Source organism: Salmo trutta, chromosome 30 (assembly GCF_901001165.1).
Source record: "Salmo trutta chromosome 30, fSalTru1.1, whole genome shotgun sequence".
NCBI lineage: Eukaryota > Metazoa > Chordata > Actinopteri > Salmoniformes > Salmonidae > Salmo > Salmo trutta.
The window spans coordinates 35,969,228-35,989,054 of NC_042986.1; the positions used below are offsets into that span (position 1 = coordinate 35,969,228).

At 42.5% G+C, this 19,827-nt stretch overlaps 1 protein-coding gene across 4 annotated transcripts in view; it reads left to right on the top strand.

Annotated features, from left to right (window-relative positions):
* gripap1 (GRIP1 associated protein 1) overlaps positions 1 to 19,827 on the top strand; it is a 77,905-nt gene that overhangs the window by 27,840 nt on the left and 30,238 nt on the right. For all 4 annotated transcript variants that reach the window (XM_029723983.1, XM_029723985.1, XM_029723984.1 and 1 more), the window contains 6 exons: positions 150 to 245; positions 1,799 to 1,855; positions 2,950 to 3,049; positions 10,539 to 10,672; positions 11,456 to 11,572; positions 17,149 to 17,242. In XM_029723983.1, coding sequence (XP_029579843.1) covers positions 150 to 245; positions 1,799 to 1,855; positions 2,950 to 3,049; positions 10,539 to 10,672; positions 11,456 to 11,572; positions 17,149 to 17,242 — 598 coding nt within the window. The remainder of the gene's footprint in view (positions 1 to 149; positions 246 to 1,798; positions 1,856 to 2,949; positions 3,050 to 10,538; positions 10,673 to 11,455; positions 11,573 to 17,148; positions 17,243 to 19,827) is intronic.

Consider the following 19,827-nt stretch of genomic DNA (forward strand, 5'->3'; position numbering starts at 1 on the left):
GTGTTAATCTTGTAATCACTGTAAATATCCCATTAGCATGGCGTGAGTAGTAACCTTATTATGTTGAAACGGATTCAAATTGTGTGATTCTCAGATTGGATATGTGAAAATAACAAATTGAATACGTGTTCTTTGTGTTTCTCATTCAGGGAAAGGCATCTGATATAGATGGTTTGAACCTGCAATTGACAGAGGTAGAGAAGGAAAGGGATGTGCACATTGAAACCATTGGAAAACTGAAGCAGGTAAACTAACCCTTTTTGTAATTAGTAGAAACTACCACTAAAGTCCTTTTTCCTTTCTATCAAATTTTCTGAGGAAAGTACAGTTTGAAATGTTCCGTACATGTACACACAAACATAAAAGAAGAAACGTCCCTTTTTCAGGGCCCTGTCTTTCAAAGATAATCTGTAAAAATCCAAATAACTTCACAGATCTTCATTGTAAAGGGTTTAAACAATTATTGAACATGCACCTGTGGAACGGTTGTTAAGACACTAACAGCTTACAGACGTTAGGCAATTAAGGTCACAGTTATGAAAACTTAGGACACTAAAGAGACCTTTCTACTGACTCTGAAAAACACCAAAAGAAAGATGCCCAGGGTCCCTGCTCATCTGCGTGAATGTGCCTTAGGCATGCTGCAAGGAGGCATGAGGACTGCAGATGTGGCCAGGGCAATAAATTGCAATGTCCGTACTGTGAGACGCCTAGACAGCGCTACAGGGAGACAGGACGGACAGCTGATCGTCCTCGCAGTGGCAGACCACGTGTAACAGCACCAGCACAGGATTGGTACATCCAAGCGGGACAGGTACAGGATGGCAACAACTGCCCGAGTTACACCAGGAAAGCACAATCCCTCCATCAGTGCTCAGACTGTCCGCAATAGGCTGAGAGTGGCTGTGCTGAGGGCTTGTTGGCCTGTTGTAAGGCAGGTCCTCACCAGACATCACCGACAGACAGGACTGGCAAAAAGTGCTCTTCACTGACGAGTCGCGGTTTTGTCTCACCAGGGGTGATGGTCGGATTCGCGCTTATCGTCAAAGGAATGAGCGTTACACTGAGGCCTGTACTCTTATGCGGCATCAATTTGGAGGTGGAGGGTCCGTCATGGTCTGGGGCGGTGTGTCACAGCATCATCAGACTAAGCTTGTTGTCATTGCAGGCAATCACAATGCTTTGCGGTACAGGGAAGACATCCTCCTCCCTCATGTGGTACCCTTCCTGCAGGCTCATCCTGACATGACCCTCCAGCATTACAATGACACCAGCCATATTGCTCGTTCTGTGCGTGATTTCCTGCAAGACAGGAATGTCAGTGTTCTGCCATGGCCAGCGAAGAGCCCGGATCTCAATCCCATTGAGCACGTCTGGGATCGGAGGGTGAGGGCTAGGGCCATTCCCCCCCAGAAATGTCTGGGAACGTGCAGGTGCCTTGGTGGAAGAGTGGGGTAACATCTCACAGCAAGAACTAGCAAATCCGGTGCAGTCCATGAGGAGTTGCACTGCAGTACTTAATGCAGCAGGTGGCCACACCAGATACTGACTGTTACTTTTGATTTTGACCCCCCTTTGTTCAGGGACATATTATTCAATTTCTGTTAGTTGTTGAATCTTGTTATGTTCATACAAATATTTACACATGTTAAGTTTCTTGAAAATAAACGCAGTTGACAGTGAGAGGACATTTTCTTTTTTTGCTGAGTTTATAAGCTGTATAATAAGGCTGTGTGGTCATGTAATGGTTCTCATTAGAGCCTCCATTAAGTACTCTCCCTGTCTTTGTGGTCTACAGGAGATTAAAGACACGGTGGATGGCCAGAGGATCCTGGAGAAGAAAGGTAGTTCAGCAGTAAGTGGAACACTCTCTCTCTCTCGCTCTCCTCGCTGCCTCTCTCTCTCTCGCTCTCCTCGCTGCCTCTCTCTCTCTCGCTCTCCTCGCTGCCTCTCTCTCTCTCTCTCTCCTCGCTGCCTCTCTCTCTCTCTCTCCTCGCTGCCTCTCTCTCTCTCTCTCTCTCCTCGCTGCCTCTCTCTCTCTCTCTCTCTCTCTCTCCTCGCTGCCTCTCTCTCTCTCTCTCTCTCTCTCTCTCCTCGCTGCCTCTCTCTCTCCTCGCTGCCTCTCTCTCTCTCTCTCCTCGCTGCCTCTCTCTCTCTTTCCTCGCTGCCTCTCTCTCTCCTCGCTGCCTCTCTCTCTCTTTCCTCGCTGCCTCTCTCTCTCTTTCCTCGCTGCCTCTCTCTCTCTCTCCTCGCTGCCTCTCTCTCTCTCTCCTCGCTGCCTCTCTCTCTCTCTCTCCTCGCTGCCTCTCTCTCTCACGCAGCCGCACCCACTCTTCTCTTGAAAAATAGAATTGGGGCAGCCTTTTCGATATATACGTTTTTTAAAAATGTTTCTTTAAATTTACTAGGCAAGTCAGTTTTTCCTATTTACAATGACGGCCTACCCCAGCCAAACCCTCCCCTAACCCGGACGACGCTGAGCAAATTGTGTGCCGCCCTATGGGACTCGCAATCACGGCCGGTTGTGATACAGCCCAGGATCGAACCTGGGTCTGTAGTGACGCCTCCAGCACTGCGATTGCAGTGCCTTAGACCGCTGCGCCACTCAGGATCCCTTTGTAACCACTTATCAAGGCAGGCAGGCATCTGATAAGTCTTTTCTGCAGATAATTGCAAGCTTGCCTGAGGCGTAGGGGTCGTAAGGCATAGGTCGTAAGAGCTTTCTGTAGCTCCTTTTTCCAGCCACAATCTAAATAGTTTTTAGGGTAGGATGGTTCATCTTATTTGATTGTTTTCTTTGTCTTAATCAGATGCCTGTCTTAAATGACCTTTGCCTCTCCCTGAGTCGTATGCTGTTGTCTATGCATAGAGAAAAAAAAAACATGCTGCAGTGTTTTTCAAATGAAGTAGTGTACTCTCCTCTCATGGGCTTTGTAATGTTGTTTGTAGCTGAAAGACTTGAAGAGGCAGCTACAGCTGGAGAGGAAGAGAGCTGATAAACTCCAGGAGCGGCTACAGGAGATCCTCACCAACACTAAGACCAGGACAGGTGAGAGGAGACGACCTGCTTGACCTACACACATTTCATGTCGTCAGGCAAAAGTCTATATATACCACTATATGATGTTATGCAATGCCATCAGAAAGTATTCAAATCCCTTGACTTTCTCTAAATGTTGTTGTTGTGTTACAGCCTGAATAAAACACACAATTCTTTTTTTGGGTCACTGACCTACACACAATAATACCCCATGATGTCAAAATGGAATTATGTTTTTTGACATTTTTACAAATTAATAAGAAATTAAAAGCTAAAATTTCTTGTCAATAAATATTCAACCCCTTTGTTATGGCCAGACTAAATAATTTCAGTGGTAAAAATGTGCTTAACAAGTCACTTAATAAGTTGCATAGTGTTTAACATGATTTGTGAATGACTACCTCCTCTGATCCCTCAGTTGAGCAGTGAATTTCAAACACACATTCAACCACAAAGACCAGAGTGGTTTTCCAATGCCTTGCAAAGAAGGCCACCTATTGGTAGATGGGTAAAAATAAAAAAGCAGACATTGAATATCCCTTTGAGCATGGTGAAGTTATGGGGAAGTTTTAAATTACACTTTGGATGGTGTATCAATACACCCAGTCACTAAAAAGATACAGGCGTCCTTCCTAACTCAGTTGCCAGAGAGGAAGGAAACTGCTTAGGGATTTCACAATGAGGAAAATGGTGACTTTTTAAAACAGTTACAGAGTTTAATGGCTGTGATAGGAGAGAACTGAGGATGGATCAACAGTATTGTAGTTACTCCACAATACTAACCTAAATGACAGAGTGAAAAGAAGGAAGCCTGTACATCCTGTTTGTGACAGGGCACTAAAGTAATACTCCAAAACATGTGGCAAAACAATGAACAATTTGTCCTGAATACAAAGTGTTATGTTAAGGGCAAATGCATTTCAACACATTACTGAGTGCTACTCTCCATATTTTAAAGCATAGTGGTGGCTGCATCATGTTATGGGTATGCTTGTAATCGTTCTTAAGTCTACGCTGTTGTGGGGGTTCTAAGCTGATATATGGAATTGTTTTAAGATGGTTATACTATGGATCGTTTAGCTATTGGATTTAGGAGCCCTTTAGCTATACATTTTTTTTTATAAAAAATGATTTGATAAAATATTACATTTTGCCTTTACTACTATATCCCATAGAAAAACATTGAATAACACATTCATAAATGGTGAAAAACTAAATCACAAGAAACAAGGTTTTGAAGTTTGTCCTATATCTAGGGGAAAATAGATAGCTCGGGAATTGTGTGTTTTATATATTTTTTAATATACACACACACAGTTGAAGTCGGAAGTTTACATTACACTTAGGTTGGAGTCATTAAAACTAGTTTTTCAACCACTCCACAAATTTCTTGTTAACGAACTATAGTTTTGGCAAGTCAGTTAGGACATTACTTTGTAAATGACACAAGTAATTTTTCCAACAATTGTTTACAGTCAGATTATTTCACTTATAATTCACTGTATCACAATTCCAGTGGGTCAGAAGTTTACATACACTAAGTTGACTGTGCCTTTAAACAGCTTGGAAAATTCCAGAAAATGATGCCATGGCTTTAGAAGCTTCTGATAGGGTTATTGACATCATTTGAGTCAATTGGATGTGGATGTATTTCAAGTCCTACCTTCAAACTCAGTGCCTCTTTGCTTGACATCATGGGAAAATCAAAAGAAATCAGCCAAGACCTCAGAAAAAAATTGTAACCTCCACAAGTCTGGTTCATCCTTGGGAGCAATTTCCAAGCGCCTGAAGGTACCACGTCCATCTGTACGAACAACAGTTCGCAAGTATAAACACCATGGGACCACGCAGCCGTCATACCGCTCAGGAAGGAGACGCGTTCTGTCTCCTAGAGATTAACGTACTTTGGTGCGAAAAGTGAAAATCAATCCCAGAACAACAGCAAAGGACCTTGTGCAGACTTCAACTGATATATATATATCATGACACACCATGACTGACCCACCGCCAATCCGGTCATGCTGGAGGATGTTTGAAGGCAGCAGAACGTTCTCCACGGCGTCTCCAGACTCTGTCATGTCTGTCACATGTGCTCAGTGTGAACCTGCTTTCATCTGTGAAGAGCACAGATCAAAGTTGGATCAAAGTTGGATCAGCCTGTAGTGGGGTTTTCCACTTTAATTTTGAGTGTGACTCCAAATCCAGACCTCCATGGGTTGATAAATTGGATTTCCATTGATTATTTTTGTGTGATTTTGTTGTCAGCACATTCAACTATGTAAAGAAAAAATTATTTAATAAGATTATTTCATTCATTCAGATCTAGAATGTGTTATTTTAGTGTTCCCTTTATTTTTTTGAGCTGTGTGTGTGTGTGTGTGTGTGTATATATATATATATATATATATATATATATATATATATATATATATATATATATATATATATATATATATATATATATATATATATATATATATATATATATATATATATATATACACACACACACACACACACACACACACACACTACCAGTCAAAGGTTTGGACACACCGACTCATTCAAGTGTTTTTCTTTATTTTTACTATGTTCTACATTGTGGAATTATAGTGAAGACATCAAAACTTTGAAATAAGACATTTGGAATCATGTAGTAACCAAAAAAGTGTTAAACAAATCAAAATATAGTTTATATTTGAGATTCTTTGAAGTAGCCACCCTTTGCCTTGAGGACTGCACTCTTGGCATCCTCTCAACCAACGTCACCTGGAATACTTTTCCAACAGCTTTGAAGGAGTTACCACATATGCTGAGCACTTGTTGGCTGCGGTCCAACTCATCCCAAATCATCTCAATTGGGTTGTCAGGTGATTGTGCAGGCCAGGTCATCTGATGCAGCACTCCATCACTCTCCTTGGTCAAATAGCCCTTACTCAGCCTGGAGGTGTGTTGGGTCATTGTCCTGTTGAAAAACAAATGATAGTCCCACTAAGTGATAACGAGATGGGATGGCATGTCACTGCAGAATGCTGTGGTAGCGATGCTGGTTAAGTCTGCTTTGAATTCTAAATAAATTACAGTGTCACCAGCAAAGCACCATCACACCTCCTCCATGCTTTACAGTGGGAACCACAAATGCGGAGATCATCCGGTCACCATACTATGCGTATCACATAGACACTGCGGTTGGAACTAAAAATCTCAAATTTGGACTCTTCAGACCAAAGGACAGATTTCCACTGATTCACACTCTCTTCTGAACAGCTGATGTTGAGATGTCTGTTACTTGAACTCTGTGAAGCATTTATTTGGGTTGCAATTTCTGAAGCTGGTAACTCTAATGAACCTATCCTCTGCACAGAGGTAACTCTGTATATTCCTTTCCTGTGGCGGTCCTCATGAGAGCCAGTTTCATCATAGCACTTGATGGTTTTTGCCACAGCACTTGAAGAAACTGGGAAATTTCTTGACATTTTCCTGATTGACTGACCTTCACATCTTAAAGTAAGGATGGGCTGTCGTTTCTCTTTGCTTATTTGAGCTGTTCTTGCCATAATATGGACTTGGTCTTTTACCAGTTAGGGCTATTTTCTGTATACCAACCGCTTCCTTGTCACAACACAACTGATTGGCTCAAACGCATTAAGAAGGAAAGAAATTCCACAAAAGAACTTTTAACAAGGCATACCTGTTAATTGAAATGCATTCCAGGTGACTACCTCGGGAAGCTGGTTGAGAGAATGCCAAGAGTGTGCAAAGCTGTCATCAAGGCAAAGGGTGGCCCCTTTAAGAATCTAAGCAAATTAAAAATATATTTCATATTTTAACACTTTTTTGGTTACCACATGATTCCATATCTGTTATTTCATAGTTATGTCTTCGCTATTGTTCTACAATGTAGAAAATTGTAAAAGTAAAAACCTGTGAATGAGTAGGTGTGACCAAACTTTTGACTGGTACTGTATATGACAAATGTTTACATATATTTATGTCTCAGATATAGGACAGACACCTCAGAATAAACTTCCTTTAGATTTTTTTCTGTTTTATGTAGTGAATCTGTTATTCAGTGCCCCTGGCTTAGACAGGGTTTAGACTCTTATTGGTTATAGAGTTTCCCAGAAATATTGCTGCTACAATGTACTGACTCAGGCTTGTGAATACTTATGTAAATGCGATATTTCCATTTTCAATAAATTTGAAATTTGAAACATTTCTAAAAACACGTTTCCACGTTGTCATTATGGGGTATTGTGTGTAAATGGATGACATAAAATATACATCTAATCCATTTTGAATTCAGGCTGTAACACAAGAATGTATATTAAGTCAAGGGGTGGGAATACTTTCTGAAGGCACTTTAGCTACATGTTCTATGTGATATAAGCGTTGGTGTTTGGGGGGGGTTGACTGGGTTTTTGAAGGACATCCTTTCATGCCCTGAACTGTGATGCAGCGTATGTTACATCATCACAGACATGAAACATTTAGTGCAGGGAAGGGAGTCTGCAGAGATGACAACCTCAATGTCCGCAGTGTGGTTTGCTACAGGCAGGGAATAATGAGGTAAAGACTTGCATTGTACACCAATATCCTACAGCATCTTTAACTGAGCGTGTGAATTGTTCGAGACATTGAAGAAGTAAAATATGTTTAGGAATGGTAATGGCTTGGAACCAGTGGTGTTATTGTCCCTTAGCATCTAGAGACACTTGTATTTCTAAATATGTGGGTGAGCAGCTGATTGTTGAACGTGATATTGATATGTAGAGCTAGTGAGGATGAAATATTTACTTGCCAACTAGCAAGTGGTTTATGCCACACACTCTCCATTAACATGATGTCACCTTCTGAATGTAGCTGTTTTTACAAAGCAAGTGAACACGTGGCACCCAAAGATTATAACAGAAAAACAACCAGTAGTACCTGTATTTTTCTCAGTAAAGTGTGGTATATTAAACCCTTTCACCCCCACCTCACCCCAAACACACTGTCGACCAGATTGAGATATCTTAATATTTTATGTTGCGCCCCCTCTTAAAATGTGCCACAGTGCAATGCATACTCTTACTTCCTCTCCGTAGGTTGTTGGTGATGCCAGGGCAATCCTCTTTTGGGCCATGTATAATTTACTAGGCGGTTTTAAATGTTTAATGGTTTCTCTACAGAAAGTTGAGAATCAGACATTTTAAAGTAGGGAAAGTTATCTTTGTCCAGAAGGGAACTGTACCCTACACCAGTCCAGAAGGATACTGTACCCTACACCAGTCCAGAAGGATACTGTACCCTACACCAGTCCAGAAGGATACTGTACCCTACACCAGTCCAGAAGGATACTGTACCCTACACCAGTCCAGAAGGATACTGTACCCTACACCAGTCCAGAAGGATACTGTACCCTACACCAGTCCAGAAGGGTCTTAAGTTAGTAGATGCCTACATACAGTTGAAGTCGGAAGTTTACATACACCTTTGCCAAATTTATTTAAACTCCGTTTTTCACAATTCCTGACATTTAATCCTAGTAAAAATTCCTTGTCCTTAGGTCAGTTAGGATCACCACTTTGGTTTAAGAATGTGAAATGTCAGAATAATAGTAGAGAGAATGATTGCTTTATTTCAGCTTTTATTTTTTTGATCACATTCTCAGTGGGTCAGACGTTTACATACACTCAATTAGTATTTGGTAGCATTGCCTTTAAAGTGTTTAACTTGGGTCAAACCTTTCAGGTAGCCTTCCACAAGCTTCCCACAATAAGTTGGGTAAATGTTGGCCCATTCCTCCTGACAGAGCTGGTGTAACTGAGTCAGGTTTGTAGGCATCCTTGCTCACACACGCTTTTTCAGTTCTGCCCACAAATGTTCTATAGGATTGAGGTCAGGGCTTTGTGATGGCCACTCCAATACCTTGACTTTGTTGTCCTTAAGCCATTTTGCCACAACTTTGGAAGTTTGCTTGGGGTCATTGTCCATTTGGAAGACGCATTTGCAACCAAGCTTTAACTTCCTGACTGATGTCTTGAGATGTTTCTTCAATATATCCACATAATTTTCCTCCCTCAGCCATCTATTTTGTGAAGTTCACCAGTCCCTCCTGCAGCAAAGCACCCCCACAACATGATGCTGCCACCCCCGTGCTTCATGGTTGGGATGGTGTTCTTCGGCTTGCAAGCATCCCCCTTTTTCCTCCAAACATAACGATGGTCATTATGGCCAAACAGTTCTATTTTTGTTTCATCAGACCAGAGGACATTTCTCCAAAAAGTATGATCTTTGTCCCCATGTGCAGTTTCAAACCATAGTCTGGCTTTTATATGGCTGTTTTGGAGCAGTGGCTTCTTCCTTGCTGAGCGGCCTTTCAGGTTATGTCGATATAGGACTCGTTTTACTGTGGATATAGATACTTTTGTACCTGTTTCCTCCAGCATCTTCACAAGGTCCTTTGCTGTTGTTCTGGGATTGATTTGCACTTTTCGCACCAAAGTACGTTCATCTATAGGAGACAGAATGCATCTCCTTCCTGAGCGGTATGACGGCTGCATGGTCCCATGGTGTTTATACTTGCGTACTATTGTTTGTACAGATGGACGTGGTACCTTCAGGTGTTTGGAAACTGCTCCCAAGGATGAACCAGACTTGTGGAGGTCTAACATTTTTTTCTGAGGTCTTGGCTGATTTCTTTTGATTTTCCCATGATGTCAAGCAAAGAGGCACTGAGTTTGAAGGTAGGCCTTGAAATACATCCACAGGTACACCTCCAATTGACTCAAATGATGTCAATTAGCCTATCAGAAGCTTCTAAAGCCATGACATCATTTTCAGGAATTTTCCAAGCTGTTTAAAGGGAGTCAACTTAGTGTATGTAAACTTCTGACCCACTGGAATTGTGATACGGTGAATTATAAGTGAAATAATCTGTCTGTAAACAATTGTTGGAAAAATGACTTGTGTCATGTACAAAGTAGATGTCCTAACCGACTTGCCAAAACTATAGTTTATTAACAAGAAATTTGTGGAGTTGTTGAAAAACACTTAGGCTGGAGTAATCAAAACTCTTATGTAAACTTCCGACTTCAACTGTATATACGCCTGCCAAGAAGTTCTTCCCACAGCAGCCATTAGTTTTCTATGGGAAATCCATAAGTGCCCACGGACTGAGGCTTCCCTCTATGCACAATGCACTGGGTCCTAACTTAATTACTGTGTTTGTTTCCTTATCCAAGCCACATAATGGATGTTGGTGGTAGACTATGTTCTGTAGTTACAGTTGGGAGGACAGTAATGCAGCTTATGAAAACCAGCCATACGTAAGTGCGTTGAAATGGTCAGCAGTGTGCCCTTGCTTTGATATGTCCTGAAAGGGAATATTAACCACGTCAAAAGGTGTTTGATGATTGAACACTAACTACTTTTTTCACCACTTAGAAATAATTACTTCAGCTGTAATTCCTCAGTAAGACTCCCCCATTGAGAGAGTGTTTGTGTGTGTTTCCAGGCCTGGAGGAGCTGGTGTTGTCAGAGATCAGCTCTCCTAGTCCTAAGCAGCAGAGGGGAGATAGCAGCAGTGTCTCGTCCTTCAGCTACGGGGAGATCATGAAGGAGGGAGCCACATCACAGAGCATCAACAAGGTAGACTACATCAGTCATCAAAGTACACTACACTAGTCAGCTAGAGACAGGAAACCAAGTCTGCACACGAGTCCACAGAACTGGCCAAGGCACATACATTGTAGTTTGTGAAAGCAATGGTACGCAGAGTATTGACGAGATTGATGTTTGACAGTAAAGAGTACAAATGAGGTGGAAAAGAGTTATGAAACTGCATAATCCACCCATAGAATTATGAGAATTTTTTTGATGTAAGGAACCACCAAGAGAACCAATGATGATGTCTGCAGCAACACAGTACCTCTTATATTGCATTGGTAGCTGCACAGAGTACAAACAGTACACGCTGAGGCAGAGATGAGTGGCAACCACGGTCATGACAGGCAGCTCAACAGGGAGCTCACATGCATTTCATGTTTATGTGCTCCTCTGCTATTAATAGCTTTAAAAAAACAGTGGATACTATAATTAGAATCCTTTGAATAAATACATGTCCTGTAATGTTTCTCTGCCAGGGATGTGGATTGTTAAGGAAAGGGAAAGACAGAGAAAAATAAATCTCTAAACCATACAATTCAGAATCCTCCAATTGTTTCCACTGAACAGATCAAATACGTATTCCAGTTCTGTGTGTATAATACAGAGATAAGCGTGTTCCATTAGACTTGTCAAGCTCCCAGTCACTGATAGAGAGAGAAGTGTAATAAACGGATTGCACAAAATAGCTTCTCGCTCTGTCTGACTCTGTCTCTAAGTTAATGTAGGGAAGGTGTAACAGTGCTGTCTGGTCCCGTGTGTCCCCAGTCCGCCAGCGGCAGCCCCCAGTCCCAGCGGCCTGCTGACCTGTCTGATGATGAGGTCGGGGAGCTGTTCCAGAGGCTGGCTGAGGTGCAGCAGGAGAAGTGGATGTTGGAGGAGAAGGTAGAATCTCTATGCTATTCATACTTAATTATAATATAATACTAGTGTATACATAAGCAGTAACGCTCGAGAAGGTGTGGTATATGGCCAATATACCATGGCTAAGGGCTGTCCTTAGGCACGACGCCAAGCTGAGTTCCTGGATAACGCACTTAGCTGTGGTATATTGGCCATATATCACAAACCCCTGAAGTGCTTTATTGCTATTATAAACTGCTAACCCATGTAGTTGGAGCAGTAAAAATACATGTTTTATCATACCCATTGTATACAGTCTGATATACCATGGCTGTCAGCCAATCAGCATTCAGGGCTTGATCTACCCAGGTTATAATATACTATTATACTACTCTACTATAATCCGTATAAGATACCATACTACTATCTATATATACACACTACGTTTCTGCATTAGCATCGAATAGCCCCCGTGATATGCAACTTTTCAGGGAAGTTAGGAAAGCTAAGGCCAGCTTTTTCAAACAGAAATTTGCGTCCTGTAGTACAAACTCAAAAAAGTTCTGGGACACTGTAAAGTCCATGGAGAATAGGAGCACCTCCTCCCAGCTGCCCACTGCTCTGAGGCTAGGAAACACTGTTACCACCGATAAATCCACTATAATTGAGAATTTCAATAAGCATTTCTCTACGGCTGGCCATGCTTTCCACCTGGCTATCCCTACCCCGGTCAACTGGTCGGCACCCTCCACAGCAACCCACCAAAGCCCCCACCATTTCTCCTTTACCCAAATCCAGATAGCTGATGTTCTGAAAGAGCTGCAAAATCTGGAGCCCTACAAATCAGCCGGGCTAGACAATCTGGACCCTCTCTTTCTAAAATTATCTGCCGAAATTGTTGCAATTCCTATTACTAGCCTGTTCAACCTCTCTTTCGTATCATCTGAGATTCCCAAAGATTGGAAAGCTGCCGCGGTCATCCCCCTCTTCAAAGGGGGTGACACTCTAGACCCAAACTGCTACAGACCTATATCTATCCTACCCTGCCTTTCTAAAGTCTTCGAAGGCCAAGTTAACAAACAGATTACCGTCCATTTCGAATCCCACCGTACCTTCTCCGCTATGCAATCTGGTTTCAGAGCTGGTCATGGGTGCACCTCAGCCACGCTCAAGGTCCTAAAAGACAACATAACCCCCATCGAGAAGACATTACTTTGCAGCTGTATTCATCGACCTGGCCAAGGCTTTCGACTCTGTCAATCACCACATTCTTATTGGCAGACTCAACAGCCTTGGTTTCTCAAATGATTGCCTCACCTGGTTTACCAACTACTTCTCTGATAGAGTTCAGTGTGTCAAATCGGAGGGCCTGTTGTCCGGACCTTTGGCAGTCTCTATGGGGGTGCCAAAGGGTTCAATTCTCGGGCCGACTCTCTTCTCTGTATACATCAATGATGTCGCTCTTGCTGCTGGTGATGCTCTTATCCACCTCTACGCAGACGACACCATTCTGTATACTTCTGGCCCCTCTTTGGACACTGTGTTAACTAACCTCCAGACGAGCTTCAATGCCGTACAACTCTCCTTCCGTGGCCTCCAACTGCTCTTAAATGCAAGTAAAACGAAATGCATGCTATTCAATCGATCACTGCCTGCACCTGCCCGTCCGTCCAGCATCACTACTCTGGACGGCTCTGACTTAGAATACGTGGACAACAACAAATACAGTGAGGGGAAAAATGTATTTGATCCCCTGCTGATTTTGTACGTTTGCCCACTGACAAAGAAATGATCAGTCTATAATTTTAATGGTAGGTTTATTTGAACAGTGAGAGACAGAATAACAACAAAAAAATCCAGAAAAACACATGTCAATAATGTTATAAATTGATTTGCATTTTAATGAGGGAAATAACAATTTGACCCCCTCTCAATCAGAAAGATTTCTGGCTCCCAGGTGTCTTATACAGGTAACGAGCTGAGATTAGGAGCACACTCTTAAAGGGAGTGCTCCTAATCTCAGTTTGTTACCTGTATAAAAGACACCTGTCCACAGAAGCAATCAATCAATCAGATTCCAAACTCTCCACCATGGCCAAGATCAAAGAGCAAGGATGTCAGGGACAAGATTGTAGACCTACACAAGGCTGGAGAACAAAATAACTGTCAATCTCTCTCGGCCTGGGGCTCCATGCAAGATCTCACCTCGTGGAGTTGCAATGATCATGAGAACGGTGAGGAATCAGCCCAGAACTACACGGGAGGATCTTGTCAATGATCTCAAGGCAGCTGGGACCATAGTCACCAAGAAAACAATTGGTAACACACTATGCCGTGAAGGACTGAAATCCTGCAGCGCCCGCAAGGTCCCCCTGCTCAAGAAAGCACATATACATGCCCGTCTGAAGTTTGCCAATGAACATCTGGATGATCAGAGGACAACTGGGTGAAAGTGTTGTGGTCAGATGAGACCAAAATGGAGCTCTTTGGCATCAACTCAACTCGCTGTGTTTGGAGGAGGAGGAATGCTGCCTATGACCCCAAGAATACCATCCCCACCGTCAAACATGGAGGTGGAAACATTATGCTTTGGGGGTGTTTTTCTGCTAAGGGGACAGGACAACTTCACCGCATCAAAGGGATGATGGACGGGGCCATGTACTGTCAAATCTTGGGTGAGAACCTCCTTCCCTCAGCCAGGGCATTGAAAATGGGTCGTGGATGGGTATTCTAGCATGACAATGACCCAAAACACATGGCCAAGGCAACAAAGGAGTGGCTCAAGAAGAAGCACATTAAGGTCCTGGAGTGGCCTAGTCAGTCTCCAGACCTTAATCCCATAGAAAATCTGTGGAGGGAGCTGAAGGTTCGAGTTGCCAAACGTCAGCCTCGAAACCTTAATGACTTGGAGAAGATCTGCAAAGAGGAGTGGGACAAAATCCCTTCTGAGATGTGTGCAAACCTGGTGGCCAACTACAAGAAATGTCTGACCTCTGTGATTGCCAACAAGGGTTTTGCCACCAAGTACTAAGTCATGTTTTGCAGAGGGGTCAAATAATTATTTCCCTCATTAAAATGCTAATAATTTTATAACATTTTTGACATGCGTTTTTCTGGATTTTTTTGTTGTTATTCTGTCTCTCACTGTTCAAATAAAGCTACCATTAAAATTATAGACTGATCATTTTTTTTGTCAGTGGGCAAACGTACAAAATCAGCAGGGGATCAAATACTTTTTTCCCTCACTGTACCTAGGTGTCTGGTTAGACTGTAAAATCTCCTTCCAGACTCACATTAAGCATCTCCAATCCAAAATTAAATCTAGAATCTGCTTCCTATATCGCAACAAAGCATCCTTCACTCATGCTGCCAAACATACCCTCGTAAAACTGACCATCCTACCGATCCTCGACTTTGGCGATGTCATCTATAAAATAGCCTCCAACACTCTACTCAACAAATTGGATGCAGTCTATCACAGTGCCATCCGTTTTGTCACCAAAGCCCCATACACTACCCACCACTGCGACCTGTTCGCTCTCGTTGGTTGGCCCTCGCTTCATACTCGTCGCCAAACCCACTGGCTACAGGTTATCTACAAGTCTCTGCTAGTTAAAACACCGCCTTATCTCAACTCACTGGTCACCATAGCAGCACCCACTCATAGCACGTGCTCCAGCAGGTATATCTCACTGGTCACCCCCAAAGCCAATTCCTCCTTTGGTCGCCTTTCCTTCCAGTTCTCTGCTGCCAATGACTGGAACGAAGTGCAAAAATCCCTGAAGCTGGAGACTCATCTCCCTCACTAGCTTTAAGCACCAGCTGTCAGAGCAGCTCACAGATCACTGCACCTGTACATAGCCCATTTGTAAACAGCCCATCTATCTACCTCATTCCCATACTGTATTTATTTATTTATCTTGCTTCTTTGCACCCCAGTATTTATACTTGCACATTCATCTTCTGCACATCCACCATTCCAGTGTTTAATTGCTATATTGTAATTACTTCGCCACCATGGCCTATTTATTACCTTAACTCCCTTATCCAACCTCATTTGCACTCACTGTATATAGACTTTTTTTCTTCTTTTTTTTCCTACTGTATTATTGACTGTATGTTTTGTTTATTCCATGTGTAACTCTGTGTTGTATGTGTCAAATTGCTGTGCTTTATCTTGGCCAGGTTGCAGTTGCAAATGAGAACTTGTTCTCAACTAGCCTACCTGGTATAAAAAATTAAACATGGCCAATATGATGTGGACACCCCTTTAAGTTTGTGGTTTTGGCTAATTCAGCCACACGCGACGGGTATAAAATCGGGCACACAGCCATGCAATCTCCATAGACAAACATTGGCAGTAGAATGGCCTTACTGAAGAGCTCAGTGGACTTTCAATGTGGCACAGTCATAGGTATGCCATCTTTCCAACAAGTCAGTTCATCCTATTTCTGCTCTGCTAGAGCTGCCCCAGTCAACTGTAAGTGCTGTTATTGTGAAGTGGAAATGTCTAGGAGCAACAACGGCTCAGCCCGAAGTGGTAGGCCACACAAGCTCACAGAACGGGACAGCAGAGTGCTGAAACGCATTCTCTGGAGTGTTGAATCACATTCACCATCTGGCAGTCCGACAGACGAATTTAGGTTTGGCGGATGCCAGGAGAACGTTACCTTGCTGAATGCATAGTGCCAAATGTACAGTTTGTGGAGGAGGAATAATGGTCTGGGGCTGTTTTTCATGGTTCAGGCTAGGCTCCTTAGTTCCAGTGAAGGGAAATCTTAATGCTATATCATACAATGACATTCTAGACGATTCTGTGCTTCCAACTTTTTGGCAACAGTTTGGGGAAGGCTCTTTCCTGTTTCAGCTTATTAACAAAGCCCCGGTACACAAAGTGAGGTCCATACAGAAATGGTTTGTCGAGATTGGTGTGTAAGAATTTGACTGTCCTGCTCTAAGCCCTGACATCAACCCCATCAAACATCTTTGGGATGAATTGGAATGCCGACTGCGAGCCAGGCCTAATTGCGCTACATCAGTGCCCGACCTCACTAACTCTCTTGCTTAAAGTCCCTGCAGCAATGTTCCAACATCTAGTGGAAAGCCTTCCCAGAAGAGTGGAGGCTGTTAAGGCAGCAAAGGGAGGACCAACTCCATATTAATGGCCATGATTTTGGAATGAGATGACATGAAAGAAAGTTGTGGAATAAGGTTAATGTTCCTCTCTGCAGTCTGCGGCAGTGATGAATCCTTATTTTTGGACCACTAGAATTGATTTATTCCCCAATGAAATTGTGATACCATCTTTTACTGGTGATTTTAAATCACTTTGAAATGCACCAGAATATGTCTGTAGCTGCACTGAACAGGAACCTATTGCTGTTGCTTGTTTTCGTGCTTTGCTGTTTTCGTGCCTTGGCCTGGCTGTTATGCTGCCTGGGATGTTTTTCCCGAGATCATATTATATACTTACACTGGCTGCCTGCCTGCCTGCTCTGTGTGAGAGATGATTGATGGACTTGGTACATGCTGTTAGCTGTGACGGGTGCTTTGTATACAGTATGTATCTATTCCTGTGTTTCTGGTGCATCTAATATGTCTATCTACTGTGTTTGCAGGTGAAACACCTAGAGGTCAGCTGCTCCTCCATGGCTGATGACATCTGTAAGAAGAGTGCTATCATCGAGACCTATGTCATGGACAGCAGGATAGGTAACGTTCTGAGCTTGGGCGATATACCGTATATACTGTATACCTGGGTATTTGGAAATAGCCACAGGATGGTTTTTCAATACCGTTCTTTTTCAAGAAATGTTAATATTTGTAGCTACTTTAAGTACAGTGCATTTGGAAAGTATTCAGACCCCTTGACTTTTTCCACATTTTATTACAGTCTTATTCTAAAATGGATTAAAAAATAATAATAATTCACTCATCAATCTATACACTACCCCATAATGACAAAGCAGAAACAGGTTTTTAGAACTGTTTGTACATTTATAAAAACACCTTTGGCAGCGATTACAGCTTTGAGTCTTCTTGGGTATGACGCTACAAGCTTGGCTTGGCACACCTGTATTTGAGGAGTTTCTCCAATTCTTCTCTGCAGATCCTCTCAAGTTCTGTCATGTTGGATGGGGAGCGTCGCTGCACAGCTATTTTCAGGTCTCTCCAGAGATGTTCGATTGGGTTCAAGTCCGGGCTCTGGCTGGGCCACTCAAGGACATTCAGAGACTTCTCCCAAAGCCACTCCTGCATTGTCTTGGCTGTGTGCTAAGGGTCGTTGTCCTGTTTGAAGGTGAAACTTCACCCCAGTCTGAGGTCCTGAGCGCTTTGGAGCAGGTTTTCATCAATGACCTCTCTGTACTTCCTCTTCATCATTCCCTTGATCCTGACTAATCTCCCAGTCCCTGCCCCAAAAAAACATCCCCACAGCATGATGCTGCCACCACCATGCTTCAGCATAGGGATGGTGCCAGGTTTCCTCCAGACGTGACGCTTGGTATTCAGGCTAAAGAGTTCAATCTTGGTTTCATCAGACCAGAGAATCTTGTTTCTCATGGTCAAAGAGTTCTACAAGCGGGTTGTCATGTGCCTTTTACTGAGGAGTGGCTTCTCTCTGGCCACTCTACCATAAAGGCCTGATTGGTGGAGTGCTGCAGAGATGGTTGTCCTTCTGGAAGGTTCTCCCATCTCCACAGAGGAACTCTGGAGCTCTGTCAGAATGACCATCGGGTTCTTGGTCACCTCCCTGACCAAGGCCCTTCTCCCCCGATTGCTTAGTTTGCCCGAGCGGCCAGCTCTAGGAAGAGTCTTTGTGGTTCCAAACTTCTTCCATTTAATAAGGATGGAGGCCACTGTGTTCTTGGGGACCTTCAATGCTGCAGACATTTTTTAGTTCCCTTCCCCAGATCTGTGCCTCGACACATTCCTGTCTTGGCGCTATACAAACTATTCCTTCGACCTCATGACTTAGTTCTTGCTCTGACATGCGCTGTCAACTGTGGGACCTTTATATAGACAGGTGTGTGCCTTTCCAAATCATGTCTATTCGATGGAATTGACCACAGGTGTACTACAGTCAAGTTGTAGAAACATCTCAAGGATGAGCAATGGAAACAGGATGCACCTGAGCTCAATTTCGAGTCTCATAGCAAATGGACTGAATACTGACATAAGGTTTTTCTGTTTTAATATTTAATACATTTGCAAAAATGTCTAAACCTGTTTTCGCTTTGTCATTATGGGGTATTGTGTGTTGGTTGATTTTTCTATTTATTTAATCTATTTTAAAATACGACTGTAACATAAGAAAATGTGAAAAAACTCAAGGGGTCTTAATACTTTCCGAATGAACTGTATGCCTACATATTTTGCTTAGTATTTTGTCTGTCGAATGGCAATGTACGTTTTAAAGCCAGTTAAGATTTGCTTTCATTTTGTCTGCTGAAATGTAGCCCAACTAGGAAGTTCAGAGTTTTCGCTTTTCGTGCAATTTATTTTTTGAATCGTGAGTTTATGGTTATTACTGTTGAACCAAAAAACAGAGGGTGCTTAAAGATGAGAGTTGACTGTTGATTATTCCAGTACATCTTGCTTCATGTCTTGAGGGCAAAAGTAGAAATTGTTTCACCTAAAATAACCTATTCTCTAACTACTTGCATAAATAGACACTATCCTGCTCCTTCACAATTCCCCGAATTATTCAATTATATTATTACATTTAAACCTGATTCACTGTCTAGCTTTTATAAACCACTCTTAAATGTTTTTCCGTTCCTATTTATAATACCGTAAAACTTAAATTAATATCACGGAAGTTTATATGCTTAAATCACTGAACACAACAGGTGCTTTTTAGAGACAGGCTTCTATTTAAGCCAGGCTTCTATTTCCTTAATGCACACAGCTTTTGCTCATTTGCATAGTTAATTGTTTCATTCCAACATTCCCTTCCAACAATTTCTTCATTTCCTGCACTTATGTGTTATCATTTACACACTGTCACGTTTACTTTGTCTTAGTATATATATATTTTTTTAAGTAGAGTCAATGTCCTTGACAGAATAATTATTTTTTCTTGACTGTGCTTTTTCGGCAGTTCTTAGAGGGTGATTGGTCAATTTCTAGGGGTCTGTACTCCCGAAGTTGATTGTTGTTATGATTGCCAGTTAGTTAACAGTTCTCAGCTGTTAGCAGTTCTCAGCTGTTAGCAGTTCTCAGCTGTCAGCAGTTCTCAGCTGTCAGCAGTTCTCAGCTGTCAGCCGTTCTCAGCTGTCAGCCGTTTCTTACTGGTG